This window comes from Stegodyphus dumicola, chromosome X1 (assembly GCF_044657685.1).
Source record: "Stegodyphus dumicola isolate Sdum_Otavi_A_Nest chromosome X1, ASM4465768v1".
NCBI classification, from domain to species: domain Eukaryota; kingdom Metazoa; phylum Arthropoda; class Arachnida; order Araneae; family Eresidae; genus Stegodyphus; species Stegodyphus dumicola.
In genome coordinates, this window is record NC_140780.1 from 165,212,127 (window position 1) to 165,235,612 (window position 23,486).

At 31.4% G+C, this 23,486-nt stretch overlaps 1 protein-coding gene across 1 annotated transcript in view; it reads left to right on the forward strand.

Annotated features, from left to right (window-relative positions):
* Positions 1-1,995: 1,995 nt before the first annotated feature.
* LOC118181757 (uncharacterized) overlaps positions 1,996-23,486 on the forward strand; it is a 104,523-nt gene continuing 83,032 nt past the window's right edge. The window contains exon 1 of the mRNA XM_085808497.1: positions 1,996-2,283. Coding sequence (XP_085664623.1) covers positions 2,156-2,283 — 128 coding nt within the window. The 5' untranslated portion in view covers positions 1,996-2,155. The remainder of the gene's footprint in view (positions 2,284-23,486) is intronic.

Sequence of the window (23,486 nt, forward strand, 5' to 3'; positions counted from 1 at the left end):
CGTATATTGCAATAATTAGGTCTTTCTGAGAACTTTGTGAACATCGCAATTTAGTAGCAGCAGATATTACTGCGTAGGATGAGGTATAGTATGTTTGTAGATATCCGTTAAAACTAAGGAATTCTAATGTGATGATTAAAATATAATTGATAAATGAATACCTTTCGTTTATTGACTATGCTAACCCAGCACGAATAAATATTATTTGATCTATTAAACATGTAATTTTATTATACCTATAAATACTATATACGTAAATATTTACATAAATTTAATATTTTTGGTATCTATATGCGAGTATCTATAGCAAGAAGAAATTTAAAAAGGGGGAATTTAATGATCCTTCGCACGCATCCCCATCATTAGAATGCATGAGATTGAATTAATGAGAAAGATTCTTGGGGAGAGAAGGAACCTAGGTTTAAATACAAAAATTTCACTGAGGACTACATTAAATGAAGAGACTGCTCTTGGCTTGGAAGAAGAACTGTAAACTTCATATTCATTTCCTGCATTGTGCAGTCTTCTTTAGTTTACGTAATGGTGCGTCTAAATGGCAGAATAGTTAAATGAGAGCTAAATGTCTAGTTTTCATAAATTAATTGGGACAATTTTTATCATAATGTTTATAAGCAATAAAAATCATAATAATTATGAGGATTTTCCAAGTTTTAGGTTTTTATATTTTAAATTACTTCTTTGTAATTAATTAATCTGCTAAACGAGCCATTTTAAGTGATTTTGAGATTTCAACAAGTATATTTATGGCTGCAAAAGCTGAAAAAACTATTAAAAGGTCGCTTCAAAGAAAATACATTAGGGAAGATAATGATTCAATTAAATTGCGGATTGTAATCAAAGGAGAGAGAATTTGAGTTATTGTTAACTCATTTGAAATGCATCATTGGAAATTATTAACTCCTGACAGAAGAAGAAAGGTTGCCATCAAATTTTTATTTTTGGTTTTTAATTTTTTCAAAATACTTGAATTAAAGCCACGCAGACAGACAATGCAAATTATTAAATTTTAAAACAGCCCATATAGTACCGATTATGACACTCTGTGTTTTACTAATTTGCAAGAGATCGCTCGTAATTTGCAAGAGATCTCTCATTATATTGATCAAAATAAGGATAAGAACATCATTATTCAGATTAATGTTGAGTTAACGTTGTTTTATAGTTTATGATACTGATGTAGCTCTAAACATATTTTAAATCAGATTCATGCAGTAAACAACGAAAGGAGAAAATGTTTACCAAAGCGCATCTGAAAATTTTGGCTGATAATATTGATCACTTTCACTTGATCTTTATACAATTTGTTTTATATTTAATATCAAACAGTTTTACAAAGGTTTTGAATTCTAAACTTCGAAATGTCTTTAGAAAATACAAAGGAAAGCAGTGGAAATTCTTTTACATATAAGACTGCTAACACTAATTTAAAACGTATTCTAAGAGAAAATTTAAAGAATAATTTTTTAATCTGCATAGCATGAAGTGTTGTTATTGTATTATCGATTGCCCTTTAAAAGAGCGGAGTTCGTACTTGCACGTCACATTTGAGATGGCAAGACTGAAAAGTTTTACAATCAATTTAATGTACCGTAACGCATTACAACATTAGAATTCTTATTGTTTTGCTTTGTGAATGAATTTTACAAAGTAGCACTGAAATATTTTAATTATGAATTTCATACCTTAGACATATCATCAAAGATTAGCATAAAATTATCGTATCAGAGTTGGAAGTTTCTTAGGGTACCGTAAATAAAAAGTTATCTCGATCCATCAAGTTAGGTGTTATTTTTAAAGGTGGTAGCAGTTAGATCAAACGTAAAGCTGGCCAGATGGCGGAAAAAATTGAGGATATAAACATAACCCTAATTAAACCTTCTGCTTTAGTGTCTGTACAATCAGAGAACACGTGGGGTGAACCGATAGTATCCAAGGGCCACTATCAGTGTTATCGGATTTGCTGGCGGGATCGAGGAAACGTCTCTTCTCAAACACATTTATCGACAGGTTCGACCACATACCTCCTCGCACACTTGATCATTCTCAAAAATTCTCCAATAAACAGCGATTTTTACCTTCCTGCCAGTTTGTCTTGACACGTGCTCGATTTATTTTCACTGGACTGCCAAACACGATGTTTGGAGAAAGGCCGTGGTCGGATTGTATCTATGGTTCTCAAATTGGTTCTCAAGATAGTTCAGAGTATCCCAGTGTATTACACTGCAACTTCGGGCCGGTCAGCGAATCTGACGATTATCGAAGGTGAGTACATGTTTTGCAAAAAGGTCCCCCATTCATGTTTGCGTCATTCCGGTGCATTGAGATAACGGTGCAAATAGAAAAGATAGTATTTATCACATTTATTTAACTTAATTAAAACAAATTTAATCAGAATTTATCGTACACTGATAGTCGACTCCACAGATAACTTTCTCGTATCGTTCACTTTCTCGAACTAATATTTTATACTATACTATGAAATATTTTTACAACACAGACTTCGTATCATGTTAGAATATTTCGGTTACATTCTCTTCATATGTTAGGTATTTGAAAATATCTAAATAAGATTCATTCATACAGCAACTATATGTTTTCTCAGTCGTAATTCACATCGACTTCTGAAAATTTTACTCATAAAATGGCAGAAATTATTTGTATTGTTAAAAGTTACTTTAACGTTATCGCTTTTCAGCTAAACTTACTTTAGAAATCATATTTTTGTAAAGGGATGTTTAATATAATTGCGATAAATTTTAAAAAACATTTCTCATTTTTACGCCTTAATTAAACTTAATTAAACATTACATACACATATTCATTAAAGATAATAATCCAAAATCGGCCCGAATTGTAAATATTCATCAAGATTAAGGACATGTAAAATGAGCAAATATTTAAATTGTGATATTCTTCGTTCATGAGCGGAAAATATCAAACCGGTTTGCAATAGACTCCCGTGATCGTGAAGAGAGTTTTTTTGCAGTCTAAGTGGATAACCACTTTCAGTTAGTATGCTTAGATTTGAGTTATCAGAAAAAATTACTGTCTAGCATTTACGAATATTTAAACATTTAGGAAAACATTTAGTAACGTACTAAAAACTAGCACTTAACAATATTTTTGAGACGAAATATTAAAATAATGAGACGAAAAGTTTCTTTTACTTTTGGATTTTACTTTACAATGCAGTTTTTAAAGTAGTTCTTTAATAATACATATCCAAGAAAAGGGCTTCGTTAATTTTTTAATTCATGAAAACAATTTGACCAGTTCTTGCAACTTTTTGTTTTTCAAAGAGCTTTATGAATTGGCGTTGAAAAATTATTCTCCCTCTTCCTTTCTCAAAATTTGTATTTATTGTTTTTTCACTGTGTTAAAGTACTTTCACAAATAAGATTCGTTTTAACCTACAGTTACTCAACGATCACTTAACGATCCTAGACGCTTAGTTGAGACTTTAAAATACTTACTTACTCATACTTATTGATTTTTATCTTACTATTGTTAAAGCGAAATCAAAAAGCGGATATCAGAAAAACTGTTCCTTCAAGTAGATCTCTGAAGAAGCACAAGGCTCACAATGAGCTAACATCCAAATATATCAAAATTTATTTTCTGATGGATATCTTCTGATATTTTTAAGGCATATTTCGGTTTCCAAATTAATTTTCTTATCATTATCTGCAAAGCATTGCGCGAAGCAGATTCTAGTTAAACTGAAAATTCAAAATTTCTCCTAGAAAGGTTCGCTATCTCCTCTTCAAAATCAGTTTATTTAGATGTTTCTTTAAACACCATTTCATTTTCCAACACTTTTAAGAAAAACTTCTTTTAAAAGATTCAGATCACAAACTCGATTCTGAAGTAGTTTTCTAAGGATTCTATAATAGGATTTTCTTATCATACTATTAAATAGTTTCGTTAGGCTGTAGTTAAATGTGCTTGATCGAGTATTCATATAAAAGTCTGTGTCCTTAGACAATTCGGAAAAGGGTGCAAGATTGAGGATTGTCGCGGAAATATCTCAACAAATTTGGTCAAGAAAAATAATATAAAAGTCTGGACTACTATATTTCCAAATTAAATGAGTTTATGCAACTGTTTCAAGTCACTTAACTCGGTATTTCTGATCACAAAAATTTTGGGCATCCAAAATTTAACAAACAACAACAACAACAACAACAAAATCTTTCTATTTGTTTTTATACCACTGAATTTAAAAAGCAATAAGTCCTAACATTAAATTAAATTTTATAAACTCATGTTACCTGCGATTTAATTATTGTTGTTTTTTTGAAAAACAGAAGAATTTGCAATGAGTATAAATATCGTTATTAACCTTAAAAGCAAAATGCTTGCAGAATTACTTTGTCCTGTCATGCCTTTTTTCAGGTGTGGAGTTCGAACTACGATAAAATGCCTTGCAATTTGTCAAGACTTCTTCCTCAAAATACTATGTAATCTTAATTATGCTGGAATCGACATGAAGAAAATAGTAACGCTAGGAAAGAAATATCAGGGAACAAATTATGTAATTTAAGTCAAAAGTACGAAATAAAAGTGGCGATTAAAAAGAACCAAAATATTTTTTCGTGGCTAAGAACTGTAGTAATAAACTAAGATTAATTAGATTTTGAAGTTTAATCCCCTGGCTGTACCAGTAAATAAAACTAACTTCCTTTTTTTTTTTTTTTTTTTTTTAAATGCTGCTTTCAGTCTTTTAAGTCAGAGAGGAAGTGTGATAAAACTGGAAGCTGGAAGACTGTCAGAACAGATCAGAAATCGAACTTTAATTTTAATCAACTTTTCAGCTTTAATAATGGTTTAAACTAATGTAAAGAATAGGCAATTCAATAATGCAAAATTGTTAAGGAGAAGCTTCAATCAATCAGGTAGGCAAGGCATTCACAAGGTTGTCTGTTAACTGCTACGCTATTCTTAAAATCGCAACGTCTCCTTTTAGTAACAGCATATTTTTCCTTCTAGTATAAGTTAAGTTAGAAACTAGCACAGGAAGAACAGAAAAATAACCATACTGTTATTTTAAACTTAAAAATAAAGGGTTACAATCTTTATTTGATTTGGTTTGATTTCCAGTTCACTTCAATCATCCGATCCTAATTCTAATTAATCATTCTGACTAAGTTCTTATTTTATAAGAAATCCAAGCAGTTACTCTCTCTTATAGAAAATAAAGAGATCTTGGAAAACTGTTTGATATCGAATTATTAATTATTTTATACAAATATGTAAATATTCTTTAAATGTGGAGATCTACGTATACAGCATATGTTTCTCATTATTAATTCAAATGCGTCAACCGTAGACAAAACGGTCTTCCTTAAACAAGGTAGATGAGCATGTTCAAACTCTTCTTTTCCTGTTTTGTTTCAGTAATATAATCATGTGTCCCTGAATATGGAGCTTATACAGGTCCTAACTTTTCAGCTTAATTTAAGAGGCATAGCCTTTAGCTGCCTTTTTTTAATCCCTTACTGCCCGAGTTTAACTCCTGCTACATCTCACGACATTTCGCGATAACAAAACTTGAAACTCAAAACTGAGCAAATAACTAAACAGATAACGATAACTATAAAGTGTATTGGCAAATAGTAGCTTCATAATTAAAAGATTTCTTCCATTTACAGTTTGACGAGCACGATTTATAATCTAGTGTTCTACCGTTGCTATGCACAAATTTACTAAAATCTGATTATGTAACTCTGAAGGGATAAAGTCTAACTTAAGAAATTTTTATCAGAAAAAAAGGTTTACAGTAAAGTTCACCTGGAACAGTTAACCAGCCACAAAGTTAAGCAATTGCTTAAAAGAGTAAGTTCATCTCAGCTACAAACTACTCCAAGCTCGGTGCTTCTCTTCTTTTGTTCTACTTCTGTGTGCTTACTTTTTTTAATCAAATCTGGATGGAAAAGAACTATATAGTAAAAAACACCATAAAGCTTAATTCAACTCAAAATAAATTCATCAAACAAGGAAATAAAATTTAAATTTAAAGTTTCTTTATGTATATGTATTCTTTATGTATAAGCAATAAACATAGCTGTGTTTTATAACTTTACATTATAAAATAAGTTTACTAATGGAAGCGTATTTTTTATTTATTTACAGAAATTGTGATAGTGAAATCCTATATTTAGAAGCATGTATTACAAATTTCCACATAATAAAGCATATTTGTAGTTTAAATCCATCTGAATTACTTAAGAGTTCGTAATCATAGATACTGTAAGAAAAAGAAACAAACAAAGAATCTCAAATCTTTTTAATACTTTTATGATTAAAATCATTTAGTGTATTAATGTAAGGAAAAATAATATACTAAATGGCAGAATTTGTACAATTCCAAGAAGAAATCCATCTAAAGCTATTAATCAGTTATCTTTCGAATTTTCTGCTTGAGTTTCTAGAAAAAATATTAAATGATATAAATCTGATTGAAAATATTTCGGAAAAAATAGAAACTATTTGCCTTGAATTAATATGTACTGCATTTACATGGTTCATTCTTCTATATTTAACTAGGCACCGTTATACATTTTAATACTTTTAAAAAATTTCTGTACCATTTATAAAATATATGGCAATAATCATCTTTCAATAATAACATAAAGATCGAAATTTTAACGATAGTTAGCAGTTGGATATATTACAAATTAAATATAATTTAGTTCGCATCAATTAAACAAATTATTAAAAAACGTTTTAAAAATATTTAAATTATTAAGAAGATTTAAATCATCGCTCAGTATTTTAATCAAAGATAGATTAATTTATGTGAAAGATATATTCAATTATACTGTGTTAAATGGGGACATTCTAAAAATCTTCTATGCGCGAGGACACGTGAGAGATTTCTTGTGTTTCTTTCAGTGTAACAACCATCAAAAGGTTACATCTAGGTTCTTTTTATTTTTTCGTCCTTTATTAATTTCCATGGTATCGCAGAAGTTTTCTAGCGCAAGATTTTATATGTTAAGGGAAAATAACATATTTTTTTCAAGGATTAGAAAAGAAAGAAAATTCATGCATTTATCCTACGTATTGACCAGAAATAGAACCCTAACGCAAGTACACTATCTTTATTCATTCAATCAATAATGAAGCTCGAATTCGTATCAAAAATCCAACATTGTAGAAAAGAAAGTGATAGCAATTTGGGATGTAAATATCCTCTTTATTATTTACTCAGCTACTCCAGATATAAGCAGATAAACGCATTTTGAAATGAAGCGTAAGTAGAAGGTGTCCAGGAAAGATGTGATGAAAAATAGCGACACGTATATCCGAAATCAGTGTTTTTATTGCACTGTGGTTTACAAAGCTAGAAAGAACTCAAAAAGTTTTTTTTTCACAGAAAGATCGGCGCGGAGCGGACTTGGCCGCTTTAGATTTGCGTACTCTAATTACAGAAACGATAGATGCCATGCCTTCTGACATGTGGAATAATATCGACTAGACTTAGCCCGAACTAAAATGGCGCTTACATATAGGTTGTACTAAAACTTCTTAAGTCCCCCCCCCTCAGCTATGTAAACACAATGCGACAATCATACATATCACTGCCGTTCTTTTTCATCGATTCTTCCCCGAACATCCTGTATTTTAGACATACTGACATATATCTGCATTGGCTAAATGAAATAAACCTCGTTTTGTGTTACAAGAAAGAAGAAAGAAAAAAAAAAAAAAAAAAAAAAAAAAAAAAAATTCAGTTAGCTTCTTATCCGATTTGTTCATAATTTCTTTCGCAGAGAAATCTAGAGAAGAATTACATTTATAGGCTAAGAAGAGGAATAATAATACCCAGTGAAATATAAAAAAATATTTTGATAAGTACCCCAAAAGCATATTTTCTACACCAAGAGTCTTCCAGAACAGAAACTAATGGCCCTAATTAAAATTACGAAACGTTAGAAATACAGGTGATGAATAAAATTGAACTCTAAATTAGTACCTTCAGAATTTAAAAAGGTTTAAAGGAATCCAAAATTAAATTTAAGAACGCATTATATTTTGGTTCGGTGCATAAGTTCATGGAGTTTTTTTAATAGGTTACACCTCCTCTAAAAAAAATGTAAATGACACATAGTGATCGAGTGGTCACATACCATAAGCTGAGCCAGTTTCCCGCCCTGTTTGATAGAAATTCTTATGAAGATACTGTTAGCCATCTTTATCAAAATATATCGGTCTTCCTGAGCATGGATCAATAGAAAAGCCAAACAGCATTCTCTGAAACGCTTCCTTTCCATACTTTCAGCAATGGCATTAGTCCCGTACGTAGTTTTGCCACTACTGTTCTACTTGAAACTCTCAGAGCACAATGTGCCGGAAATGATCAGCTTTGCCCATTCGACATTCCATCATCTTGTTTCATCTTCAAAACAGGAAAAAAAATTGCGCTGAGAATAGTTAGAATACTAATTCATGTGTTTTCATGAATATAAAACTACAAACTAAGCAATAACAATTGGGTAACAACCAACGAACTCTTGACAACGAAGTATTGACATTCCATAGAAAAACGATATGAACTTATGTACAGATCCAATGCGTATATGCGAACTATGCTATATATACACTATATCCACAAAAGTCTACCAATTCGCAACCGTTTCATTTCGCAACCGTTGGTCGTAGACATACTGTTACAGTAATATTTTAAATGCTGCAAGTATTTTGCAAGTATTGAAAATTTTTTAATTTGAAATACAAATTTAGTAACAATTGTAAAATCTAACATTTTGTACCATTTCCAGGTCCTAAATTTATATTTTCGGAAATTTTGTTCTCTTCATAAGAAATAAAATCCGATAAATGTGACTACCAAGCGATAAAAATTGGCAGAGATATTTGATGTTTGTATATTAATTGGAGAGAGATATGTTTGCATCTGAATGTAACTAAAAATAAAATATCAGTTAAGAGAGTTAAAAAGATTAAATGACGAGCATTTCTGTGCAGATTATTGTGAGAAGTATTGAGGAATGTAAATATTTTCTCCGAAGAGATCTTATTCTCAGAATCTAACAGAACTTGTGTTTTAAAAAATATTGTCAGGCTTCAGTCCTAGCACATAGCCAATTAGTAACATTATTTGTATTGGTTAAAAAATTCTAGTTTGATGATTTTTTTTGCAGGATTATGAGAGTGTGATTCCAAGGTAGTAAAGGCCCACTAGCGGCCGAGCGGTAAAGACGCTGAACACTGGTAGTTCGGTCAGAGGTTCGAATCCCGTGAACGGGCTAGCTGCATGGGCGTTTTCGTGGTTTTCCCCATGTGTAACGTGTATACGAGCCAGTTTCCCTTAGAAAGTCCTCCACGAAGGCATCCCTCCCTTTAGACAGATAGCCCTCGTGTGCTTTGCCATAATTAAATAATCCAATCCAATTCAATCCAATCCAAAGTAGTAAAAATGCATAAGAATACTAAAAACGTATTTTAAGTATTTTAAAACTTATAAATTACTTGTGTGATTTTTTCCCTGCTTATCGAATGTAATAAAAATATAAAGTAAAGACTTTAATTCACAAAACAATGTCATTGAAAGGAATTTAAGAAGAAAAAACCCACCTCGAATTAGTCTAATATATTTACTAACCCACCCTTTGATTCACATTGAAAATGACATCAGAAATCCCAAATTGTGAACTCAAATACCTCGGAAAATTTTTATAATATATATGAGTATTATCTTTTATAAGTGTCAGGACCAGAGGAACGTATAAAAGTTAATTTTTACTTTATAAAAAATCATTTTTTAAATTTAAAAATTCAAAAATATGAATCTCTCAGTCATTTAAAACATTTTCGTGATTGGAAGAATACGTCTACGAACAAAGCTTGCTAAATTAAGGACAGGGTAAGGATTTTTTGGAGACACGATGTATATACAGGACGTTTCAGAACTATTGTTGAGAAATATATATGGAAGTGCGAAACACGATAGCAGGTAAACCATATAGGAACATAGGGTCGCATACACGGGATTGGTACTATACTATACTCGTCGGGATTGGTACTAAGAAATATCTGATTATCTACCCAACCATAAAAAGAATTCACCAGACACTGTGCTATATTGACAAAATAGGCAACCCATAATATACGCAAAATGTATTTGACAACACATCCAACTTGAATTTTAAAATTTGCATTCTTTCCTGCGCTTTAAATCATGTAATTCTGTGGTATGACCACTTGCCATATGTCATTTTCAGTTAAAATTTAATTTATCTTTATGTAATTTACTATAATTCATAAATTTAATTGCTATATTTTAAATAAAACATTTTATATAGCTGATATAAATAGACAGATTTATGATCTTAAATAAGAAAAAATTTGTATAAAGTGGTGTATAGTTTTCATTTTTGTATATAGAAATGTGGAAAATATTGTAATATGCAGAAAATGCTCTCATGGATACCACACAGGCAATCTTTGTAAATAACTAGTATTTATGAGAACCTTTTTTTTAAACGTGGACTACCAGCTCAACAATGTGCTTATTTTTGGGGTGCATGTTTGGCAGATACTTTGGGTCAGGGTGTTTTACTTATTTTCTTGGAACCTTTTCAAAGTCACTTACAGATCTGTTTATAGGATATACATTCAGAAAAAATACTTTTTGATGGATCAGGTAGTCTGGTGTTGCACTACCTTCAATAATTCCGTTGAAAGTTTCAGTTTTCGTGTTGGAAGTTTAACTATACATAGAAGTTTTTTAATAGATCCAAATAGATGGAACACAGTTTAGCTCAATTTTTAGCAGTGGAATTTTATCTAGGTAATAAAATTGGCAACTCTGAGCATCAGAAGCTCACAGTCTTGAAATATAGACATTATCATACCAAGCAATGGGCTAAAACAAATTTTCATTTTATACATCAAACATTGTTTCTCATATTTTCACTTTCATAATGGTAATCTTATACAAAATACATGCTTAGTGAATGAAAATGTTTATTTTATGAGATAATTCACAAGCTTTGATGTAATAAATGTGCAGTCCTTTTTTAGTCTATTATCGCTGCTGAGAAAGATTCTTAAAGCTATTCTGAAAAGACTAAAATATAACCTCACATCAATATTGGTTCAGACCCAAATTCTCAATTTGCCTATTAATCAATTATATATGCATTCTTTTTTGGTATAGTCAAGGTCTCAAGAGTTTTGTTAAATGCCTAGGCTTTACAAAATATATCAAAAATATAATTCAGTCCTATCTTAGAAGTTTGTAATGCCATGCCATCCTAACAAGCAGACATTCCCCTTAAGTAGTTTACAGGCTGTCGTTAATTATGGTTTGGGTGAATAATATTTCTGACATCTAAAGGTTACATACAAGTTTATTTGGGATAATTAACATTTTAATTAATTTTTCTATGAGTTTTAGCACTGCCACAAGATTTTTCTCTTTTCCACAAAAAGTTACAGTTTGTTTTCCAACTAGTCGGCCATCAGTATCGAAGTAATCATTAATCAAAACAGTTTTAGTAAAGTTCCTTTATATCATGCCAAATCAACAAAGTTGCACCAAATAGTTTGTCTTCGCAATCTTATTATTGTGATAATATATTTATATAGCCCTTTCTGCAGATGAAAAAATGTGATTTTTCTCGCATAAAAAGCATCACTTAGTCTATTCATATAAATTGTTGCAAATACAAATTTATATATTAGAAGCTACACAACAAATTAAAAATTACATTTAATGTAAAAAAAAAATTGCTGTTGAACTCTTCACAAGGAAAAGGAAAATGGATAGCGCTTCAAAATCTATAAAATAATCCTTTCCTGGGTTGAGTGCTCCATTTATCTTGGGACAATTTTCGTTTCTAAATTAACAAGGAAATTACATATTGCATGTGCTCTCAGAAGATGCCACCAAAATTTCATTAAGTATTTAAAAAATTCTTGATATCCCATGTTTAAAACATAGCCATTAACTTGACTAAAATATACTGCAGTAGAAGACCTACAAACGGAAGAAACTACAATCGAGTTCTATTTCCATATTATTAAACTTCCGGAAACTATGAAATTCTAAACAGTGTTTTACAATATTTAACGAATATTTTAAACATACCATAAAAAATCTGGCACACAGAGAACTTGCAGTTTTTATAAAAATATGACCTAGGTCTTTTAATACACCATATAAAAGCTATGCATTTTTTGCAAAATATGGATTATAAATAACATTGATTAGATATTATTAAAATGCATATATAAATCTCAGCTGTCCAATTTTTTACGATTTTTTTTAACAAATGAGTGAAAACAATATAAAAAAATAAATAGGACTATGGAATTGATGTTACACACAATTCATGGACCAATTTCAATATCAATTGCAAGAAGTCTGATTATTATATTAAATCAATTAAATAAGCAATGTATAATTTTAATTTAAATATAAATTTAAGATGCACTACAATGAATAAACGTCTCTGAGAATGTTATTTCCCAAAGTAGCATAGATGATAAACTAAAGATCTCACAGCAAGTGTTACCATGCCATGAGCTTTGGATTCTGGCAGCGTAATGGAATGTAACAGCTAGAAAGAGTAGGAAGATTACAATATAAATATTTCTGATGATAACATTTTATACCTTTTTGTTGCCTTTTTTATCTTTGTCAATATTATAACACATATGCTATTTATTTCTTTGGTTACTTTTAATAAAACTGTTTAACTCCTATAATGTTTCTCTCAATTCTTACTTTAGGTATTGCTTGTATACTTTTGTCATTTTTGTTTTGATGTGTACATGTATTAAAATAACATAACAATTTGTATAACGCATGTTTCAGTGGACCAATTTAACTACTTTTATTTAATTTTTTTTTTAATCTTTTTTTTTTCCAGTAAGGAACAGTCATGTGGTTTATGTACATGGAATGATACTAAATAATCTTAGATTTTGGGAGGGATACAATCAGTTACATATTTAACGTTAAAAGATGTTGAGAGTAGGGAAGAAATATCAGATAAATTTCTCCAAAGAGGAAAATTCTTGAAAAATCTTTCTTTTCACAGAATATGTATATGCACTTAATAGTTAATAAAATATGAATCATTCTATGAAATAAAGTAGCAAATTTTTACGAGAATTTTAGTTTTGCTGAATGCTTGAAAGTCAATATTAAATTTGCCAAACCAAAGATAAGAGGAAAAATAATTTAAAATATAGCCTATTATGCCTCCTTTAAAAAAATCTAAACTTAAAATCAGTTTCAATATTTTTAATCATTTTTTGTGCATAAAGACAACAGCAGCTGATCCATACTTGCATGTACCGCACATATGTTTCAGGAATTAAATAACATGCTTCATTTAACTGTCATTTCGCAAAACAGTACCTACCTGCTCTTAAAATGTAAATAACAGACATAAAGGTTATTCTTTTTTCACATTCAATTTCCTGTTTATTTAAGAACAGAGCATTACCTATCAGCCATAAAGTTAGTCACACAATTTTTGCCAATTTACAAAGTGAACTTGAATACAAAGTTGTTACAAAGTTGAATGGATTAAGTTAATAAGCGTAAGATAAGAAAAATATTAAATAAAATCAAGTAAGTTTCAATCTCGTACAGAGAAGGGTTTTTACATTCATAAATCAAAGCTGCTAATGAAAATCAAAACTCTTTATTTTCCTCATACAAAAGTCCGAATAATGTCCCTTATTTACCCATTATATAGATGAGATTTAAATTAATGTAATTAACAATTAATTAGCCAAAATGCAGTCACCTGCTGGCTCATATTGGATAATATAAACATGTGAAATATTTGCATTCAGACAATTTACTAACGGAAATTTTACACACAATTAATCATACACAGTATATTGAATGAAATTAGCCACTTTATTTTTAAGAAAAACTAAGCTAATTAAATATAGCACCACTAACACATATTCGTTAGCATTTCAAGCGATAGTATCATAAGGACGCGGTCTTCGAAATGAGAAAATTGCGAGCGGTTGGATGAAATCCAACATGAGCATTTGTAAGCGCTTGGACGAAATCCCTTTTTCCCTCTGTCATTCTGAAACCCGGGCGATGAGTAAAAGTGAGGTTTGGGGTCTAGACGCTTGTCGATTCTACAAGAGTTTCATACACTAGACATGTTATGTACACTGGTGAAATAAGAGAATTTGCATGTTTGATCTACGATCTCTAAAACTACTGGACATATTTTAATAAAATTTTGTGTGAACATAGGTTGATATAATACAAACAAAATAAACATTCAACAGTTATAATAGACACACATGTTCGTGTGTAACACTCATGGGAGTCTGAAGGTCTGAAACAGCGGCAGCAGAAGACACAAAAGGAATGGATTAATAGGAAGTATGGCCCCCTCTTGCAGTCATACAGGCTTCGCAGCGTGATGTCATACTGGAAATAAGGCAGTTTATCAGTGTCTGTGGTAGTTGGTCCCACTCATTTAGCAACGCTGTTTTCAGATGGTTCTCGGAGGGGGTTGCGAGTTGCAGTTGCCCTCTCCAAAGAGTCCCAGACATGCTGTATAGAGTTGAGGTCTGTAGAACTGGCTGGCCAATCCATCCGCCGAATATCCTCACTCTCGAGAAATTCGTCGATCTCGCGTTATCGTCTTGTAAGATGAACTCGGGGCCCACTGCACCATGGAACCTGTCGAAGACGTGGAGAGGTGTAAGGCCATCCAACATGATGCCTGCTCAGACCATTACACCGCCACCGCCATAATTGTTGATTTCTCGGACATTGGAGGGTAAGTAGCAGGTCCCTGGCTCTCTCCATATGAAAGTAAGGCGAGAAACGGTGTTTAGGCTAAAACGGGACTAGTCGGTTAACAGAACGGTCGCCCATTGTTCCGTACTCCAATCACTATGTTGCCTGCACCATGCTAATCAGACTCTCCTGTCCGTGGACGTGAGCGGGACGCAAACAGCCGGTCTTCTGGCAAACAACCCTCTCTCATTCAGTCTTTTGGAAACAGTCACCCTTGTTACACGAGTTTATGTGGCTGCATACTGGTCCCGAAAGAGCTGAAAAGCTGTAGCCCTTCTGATACGCCTCGCTAAAATGGAAAAATAGCAATCCAAATCTTCTCTGGTCTTCGCGGCTCTTGGATGACCTTGCCCAGGCTTTCTCTCGATGGATCCAGTATCCTGGAACTGTTTCCATAGGTTACACACGACGCTTGGGCGTTAAATTAAACTCTCTGTATATCTGGACTTGCGATTGGCCTGTCTCTAGCCTTCCCACAATTCGCCACCTCATTCCATCATCTAAACGTTGGTGGTTACTCATTTTTACTGTTCCGATGTGAATTTAACTGATTGCTGCAAGATAACACCAAGAAATTCGCCGAGGTGTGCTGGCGAACGCACTTCGTCTTACCCTCCACGCACTTATAAAGCCTGTTTTTCTGCTGGCTTCGCGTACACACACGTGTACGCTTACGTATTTGCCGTACAATATTTGCATCTTTATCTAGAAGCAGTGGTTTTTCCTTCAGTTCAATTTTTTTCATGTAATTCGATAAAATATGCAAATTCTCTTAATTTATTTCATCAGCGTAGCTGCTTCCCTCCACCAGAAAAAAAAAAAAAAAAAAAAAAAAAAGTTTAGTCCTAACGTTAAGCGCAAGAGTTGCTGATGTGACCCTATGTTGCTGTATAATTATTGCCTGCTATCGCGCTCGGGATCTCTATGCACTTTTGAACATTACTTCTGAAACAACTTATATAATGCGTCAGTAGTGTACTCACAGAAGTGTCATATGTATGAGACATATGAGTCTTTTCTAAGAAAAGAAATTCAAATATATGTATATATATATATACAATTTTTCTTCTCCCCCCCCCGAAAAAAAACAAAAAACTTCAGAATCCTTTTATTGCTTTTTTTTTAATTACATTTTAACGCTTGATAGATTTTTCGTCCATCAGATAAAGCTTTTTAACCCTTTCCGGCACCTCTACCTTTTAAAGTTGGAGTTTCGATAAAAAAAAAAAAATGGGTAGGCAGTCTAATTAGGCCTAGAGGAGTACACAAGTAACATTTTGTGAAGATAGCACTTATCGTTTTAATTCTGTGAGTGTGCCCAAAGTGGGCACACTGATTGAATAGAGCTTCGAAAAGAGTGCTGAAACGAGTATTGTTGTCAATGAACTGACCGATGAGATGCGGAGAAACAAAGAATACAGACATTGTCCTAAATTATTGGTGAGCCCGGTCTGGGCACACCTTGGGTTCGCCTTTTGATTTTAGGCAAGATATCAAGGTAAAAATTTAAAACTAATATAATATAAGGAGATTAGCATACAGCCAAAAAATAACATAGAAATTTCTTTTCAAACAATTCTTTTTATACCCTAAAAATATTTGGAAGATTTCTTTGAAAAATGAAAATCTTAAAAAACTAAACATGACTAAAATATATGGACTGGTTTGTATTGAGCTGCCATATACTATAAATAAAGAAGGTTCAGAGTAACCTATAGTAACCTATAAATCCTTTTTCATTCAATTTTTCTGTGCGTACAGAAGGAAATTTTTAGGTGTGTCCAGACCGGACACACTGTGCCGCAAAGGGTTAAATCCAGACTTATTCTGTGCTTCAACACTCTTCAGTCACACAGCACTACAGTTTTGTGCCTGCGAACTAAAAGTATAATTAAACAAATTAAAAGTGTAATAAAATATTAAGCTAAATTTCCATTTTCAAATTTGTACAGAGGTTAGAGGCAGGAAAAGAGCTCATATATTTTTTCCCCTTTTTTTAAGACAATATTAGGCAATCAAAATGGAAATTTAAGAAAATATGTAGGAAACTTCCTAGCCTGGTGAACAGTGCTAACCATTAAACCCCAATAATTTATTTTCAATGTTAATGAGCTTTATGTTCTAGAAGTCAGTGATACTTAACTCTTTTGAAGCTATCTCGCTTCTAGGCGCTCAAAAGTCCTCTTATAGCCTAGGTAATTTTAGCCTAGATAAAATTTAAAAAATTCCCCGGTAGACGTGGCGTCGGGTAAATAATGAAAATTCGTAAAACATTCATGGCCTGGGATTTACACTAAAAATTTCACAATCATGGATTTACATCAACATTTTAGGAGGATGTACATCAATGAAGCGAAACAATAACCCAATTATATAGTCTGTAACTAAATAAAATTTGTTTTGTGCCTTTTTTCCCTTAAATTTGCATTTATAAATCAAAATGTATTCAACATCGTTCTTTTAGATTAAGTAACCTGAACGGTGTTTTTATACATTATACTTTACTTTGCTTACATATTTTTCTGAATTAAGTGGTACGCGCTTTTAAAAATATTGTTGATCATCAAAACACTTTGTTGCGATCGGCAGCTGAAGGCGATTTTATGTTATAAGGTATTTTCTCCTCTTTCCCGCGTACCCTCGGGGCGTAATTGGAAGCATACTTGACGGGTATTCTAGAAGTTCAGGGTTCGAGTCCCGGGGTGGAGACTGTACATTTTTCACGTCTTCTGCTCCAAAATAATCTAATGACTCTGCAATGTAGCTTGGAAGAACACATTTTTCTCGTATTCCAGAAGCTCAACCAAACGTAAAATATTTCAGAGTTCAATCTTCTATTCTAGAGTTTGAAAAAGAAAAACTTTCAGTGTATTTTTGCGGAAACACTAAAGAAAAATAGCAAAAAAAATTTTTAGATATGAAAATAATATTTCATTTATAATAGAAATGGGAAAAAAAATCGGAAGTATCCTAAATTTGCCGGAAAATCTGATATTCGCGAAATCATACAAAGTTCTCTAAAATTTGCCGAAATTTCTACTGCGATGTAAATATTGACCCACTCATATAGTGCTGTCTGTCGTATATGAAATATTGAAAAGAAAAGGGAAGAGACTCGTAAATGCACAATACTTTAAAAAGAAAAATGTAGTATTATGTATAAATTCGCACTGTACATTCGCGTACATGTCATGTATAAATTCGCACATAGATGAAGATTAAAATTACTACAACATGAAGGCAGCATGCAACGAACGTCAAATTTGCATGAAGGTACTACATGCTGAGATATCCAAATGATGAACATTCTAGCGCATGCATACAAAGCAGATATGTGTAACGATATCAAAATGTGTATAAATGGGAAGATTGAACAGGGAGTTTCTTAGTTAGAAATCATATTTGGATGTCGGTTGTTTGTGTGATGTACTATATAAGACTTTAAGCACAGTTTATGCATATCATCCTTATCACCATTTTGCAGTGACTCATCCTTGAGCTTTTTTTCCTGTGCACAAATAACAGGACTAAAAAAAAAAATCAGTGTTCAAAATATTTCAGTATACAGTTGATTCAAACTAAAAATACATATTTCCTGATCGGTGTAGCCAAGTAAACATCCAATGTGAAAGATACACATTTCGTCTGTTTTGTCTGCGGTATCATAAAATAATTAATTTATATATTTATTGTACTCTTTTGTTCGACATAAAAATACTTATAATTTTTTCGTATTTGTCAACTTTCCTTACGTTTTTGTTTTGATCTAACTGATGAAAAGTCAACTAAAAGTAAAGATCGCAAATGCAATTTAATTGCAAAAATATCTCTAGACCTTTAATCGTATCTGAATGTCATCTGTTCATCTGAAAAATACAGTAGCCCATCTGTTCGTATCCGAAAAATACAGTAGCACATTGACTTTGGCTACTGGAGATAACGTATGATCCTTCCTTTCCACAGAGTCGTTGTTTCAGTTTTCGTAAATAAAAAATACCGAACACTTCTTCTAACTCGAGTTTTCTGAGTACTTCTTGACATTAGAGAAGCATCCACATTATGTTCGCTGATAAGCTCAAGGAGTCGTAATAGGAAAATGTGTTTTTGGAATGAGAGATGACAGGTTGTTTATTTTCCGGACGGAGTCGTAGCTAGGGTTTTCAGCGCCCAGGGACAATTGAAGATTTCGCGCCCCCTACTGCTTGCCAAGGATGAAAAACATTTAATTCTAAAATGTCGTAACATCAGTTTGGCGCCCCTTGGATTCTGCGCCCGGGAACAGATGCCCCCTTGCCCCCCTCTAGCTACGCCTCTGTTTCCGGAATAAGACGTCTTTAGTACTTGTGAAAATGCAAAATATGTTTTAGAGCAGAAATCAGAATGGAGAGTATCTTTCTAGTAGATAAGTTAAAATTTTATTTAAAGATAATTAAATAAATATATATGCATAAGTTTTAAAAATAGAAAAATATTTTCGTTGGATAGAATATTTTCGTTGGATAAAATACATTCGTTCACAGGAATCGTTGTGTAACTGCATATTAGAAGTTCAAAGGGATATTTTCTTACACTTGTGGAAAGCCATTAAATACCCTATATGTTAATATATTTCTTAAAATACCAATTTGTTATGTGCACTTAAAACAAAGGGTTCAATGTAGATAGATTGGTAAACTTATGGAAAAACACCTTGTATTCTTTTACTTACGGCTTTCTCTAACAGATGGCGTTGTGAAGTATTAACGTGATCGTAAATTTTTAAAAAAGAGTTGTTCTTTTTGAACGTTCTGTCCTTCAACGATCTTGCTACCGGAGAAAAAGATAAGAGTGAAGAGCAGAGTGATACTAGATTGCTAGTATTTTGAAGAAGAGTATAACAATGAAAGATAACTTACTGTTCCTGTTTCATTCGAACAAAAATTATAAATGAAAGTAAAGAGGTGAAAAAATATAAGTTTTCATTTTGAATTAATAATTTATGATTTGGAAAAGATCTGAGAAATACAAGATAATGAGCATATTCTATCTACATCTTTTATCACGATTCACAGCCAAACGGAAAATATTATGTTTATAGAATAAATCTAGGAAATTCCGCTTTTAAAATGTAATATAAATAAGCTTAGTATTCAAAATATTTTAACTGCAAGGGTTTTAGTCTCAGATTTACCTGATAAAATTTCACGTAGAAAAGTAGTTATAATTTTTTAATACAGTAATTTTGTTTAAATTGACTTATGTTAAAATTTAAATATTAAAAATTATGTTATATTAAAATAGTATATTAATTCTCTTCGCTTAAAATATTAATTCATTTCAAAATAACAAGAATAGACTGTTTTGTTCAAGTTATTATGTCAAAGTACATCGTATTTCATATTTAAAATATGATTTTGGGGCTATAATTCAATGTCTTGATCAAATTCTTCTACCGGTTTGACGATCACAGAAATGTCTGTTTCTATAGTGATCATATACACATTTCGGAATTAATTACATGAATTAGAAATAGTGTTTTACATTAAAAAAATGCTTTTTATGTAGTCTGTCTGGTAGTGCTTCTCCTAGATTATCAATTTGCTGCTTGATTTCCTAAATAAAATTGCATGCCTGAATAAAAATGCACTATTAACAATAATATTTTGCTCCGCTCCACTTCCTTTGTTTTCCAAAGACTTCTTAGAGTTCTGCGTTAAGAAAGCGATTTTTCTAACAATCCAATGGTAATAATCCGCTTATGATACATTATGCGTAATTTGAAGAAATGGAAGACAAAAGAAAAAAAAAAAAGACACAGATAAAATAATTGTTTTTCTTTCCTTTTTACTTGTTTTACGAAATTTAACGGAAAATTTGGATATTCTTATACCTGACTGATAGCTTAATCGTGATGGGTTTGTTCTCCTTGACGGCTCGATATGAAAAGAAACGAAAGCTTCTGTAAATATAAAAGTTAGTACATTATTTTGATTATGCAAAGATTTAATTTTAGCATTTCTTTCGGCTTTTTTAATTTTCTGCTGTAGAAGAAACTAACAATTATCACAAATTTTTTCCGAAGCTTTGTATGAATTCTTGAAGCCAAATTTTGGGAATTTTCGTCCAACTATTATAGTGATAAATTGATCGGTTTTATTAGAGTTATTCAGGTAAATAAATGTCTCATAATCAACAAGATGTTTAGGTAGAAGACAGCAGAAACAATGCTTTTCAGCCTTTTTAAGATTTAAATCTTTGCAATAATTTCTTTTACGCTTTATATAGAAATGGTTAAAGGCACTGAGATTTTATTTTATTTTTTAATGGGAATATTTTCTTTTAAGATTAAATACACTATATTCGAATTTATTTATTTGGGACTCGTTTTGTTCGGATACTCGTCTATTCCGATAAAAATGTTATGTATTATTCCGATTTTCCGATAAAAATGTTATGTATGATGGTTTTTATTTTTAATACTAAAGAAAAAATATTACTTCTTTCACTTTTAGAAATGTCATTCATATGATTTTCGCAATAATTATTTTAAAACTTTTTAGATTTTATTATTTTTCCATCAGAGTCTTTATAAAAGAGTGCAAGCAATATCTGTAAGTTTTGAAATATAATGAGTCGAAACAACATGTCCTATGATCATAGACAGATTACTATTTTAAATAGCAAAGAAAATTATCTTCTATTTTTAAAAGTAGTTAATTGCAGGAATTTAAGTCATTCAAATGATTTTGAAATGAAAAGGATTCAATAGTAAGCAAACATTTTCTTTGAATGCATGATGTTATATGTTATGTTAAATATTTTCATTAAATAAACGAAGCTATTTTTTTCCGAAAAGTAGAAAACTTCAAATACCTTCCTTATCTATCAAATATTCTCAACAAGGGCTCATGAAACTTACACAGTTTTATAGGTTTTCCTTAATTTTGAACAAGCCGAAATTACATCAATGTGTAAATAAACTAATTTATACGTTTCATTCTAAGGCAAAAATTTCTTCTTCCCTCCCCTTTTCAATCTTAATCTGAGCTTTTAACTATCACTTCTGCATAATGTACACGGAAATTTCATTGCACATTTAAAAAATATATTGATTTAAGAAAACAGCAATGTACTATAGTAATCACATTTCGAAAACAAAGAATAGTATTCAGACTATTCATCTTATCATGACTCAGCACAAACTCAAAATAAATTAGAAGATTAAGAAAGAACGCTTAAAATGGAAGTTTAGAAAATATTGAAATCCAGAATTTATAATTCATAAATTGCATGTCTGAAATAAAACTAATATAATATTAAAAAGAAATTTAAAGCATTTGTTTGAGAAGCGGAATTAATGCTCTCTTTTCTCTAAACTGCGATGCATAAAAATAAAATAATGTTAAGAATGGCTCAGCATTTTATGCATTTGAGCAAACTTCGAGGCATTGACCAGTAATTTAAAGACGATTAAAAGGTTTAATTCGTGCCAGTACATATTTGATCCCAATAGGTAAGCTTTTGTCTAAGTTTCAATTTTCGTTTTCACCTGACTCTAAATAACTGTTCAAAGGGTTTATTTTTTTATTAAACCATATAAAACTGAAAGGTTTGAGACTTTCATATTTATTACTTACCATATAAGTCCAGGTTAAGTTTGCTAATTACTCTGCTTCTGCTGCTGCGTATTGATTTTAATATTCATTTCTTAAATATAAATTTTTTATCTTAAAATATTGTTTTGCGCACATACTTAGGTATAATTCCTGCATTACGTAATCTCCAAGGAACACCCAAAAATATTTTGTATGTATCATTGGTATAAAATTGTTCAAAAACTGTAATAGCTCCAGTTGATTTAATTTCGTTTTCTAACTGTTCGACAGTCTGGAAATAAAGCACTTTTGAAAATAAAAATTGTAAATCATAAGCCCGTCTGGTTTTTGAAGAATATAAGCTTTCAATTCTTGGGAATTTTCAGAATTCAAAAGCAAGTCAGTTGGCTGCTGGCTATAGCTATTTTCGATTAGGGTAATATATTTGGAAAATGTTTTTTTTTCAGTTATCCGTAATTAAGAGTAAGAAATGATTAAATAACTGATATGAGCGTATGTTTTTCTTTAAATTTTGAACATATACAATCTCCTCGTGGAAATTCAAATGTGCAACACGGCGCTTACAAAAGTAAGTTAACTAAAACATTAAATATTACGTGTATATATAAAGCGCAGAAAAACAGAGAACCAGCAGTTTAGATTTCACAAAAAAATCAATTCTCCCATTTCTAAGCGAACTTACAGCTAACAGAGTTTCGGTTACTAATTTGTCGCTGATGGTAATACTGTTCTAAAGATGAAGAGAAGAAAGAGATTCAGAACATATAAGTTACCTTGAGGACTCTGTCCCATTATCCTTGATCCACATGACGACAAGGTAAATATAGAGAAGTATTTATAAATAGAGAAAAATAATCGCAAGCAAATTACCAAATGCATGTAATTACAAGCATTTTGCGGTTTTCAACCCTAACTGGAAAAACAACTGAGGCTTAACTGAAATAACGGGACAAAAAAAAATAGGGCTGAAAAATGTTAAATTTTAGACATTATGGAATGTCCATCGAAATCATTAGAAACCTTTAGTTGTATCTGTTAAATATTATAATAGTTTA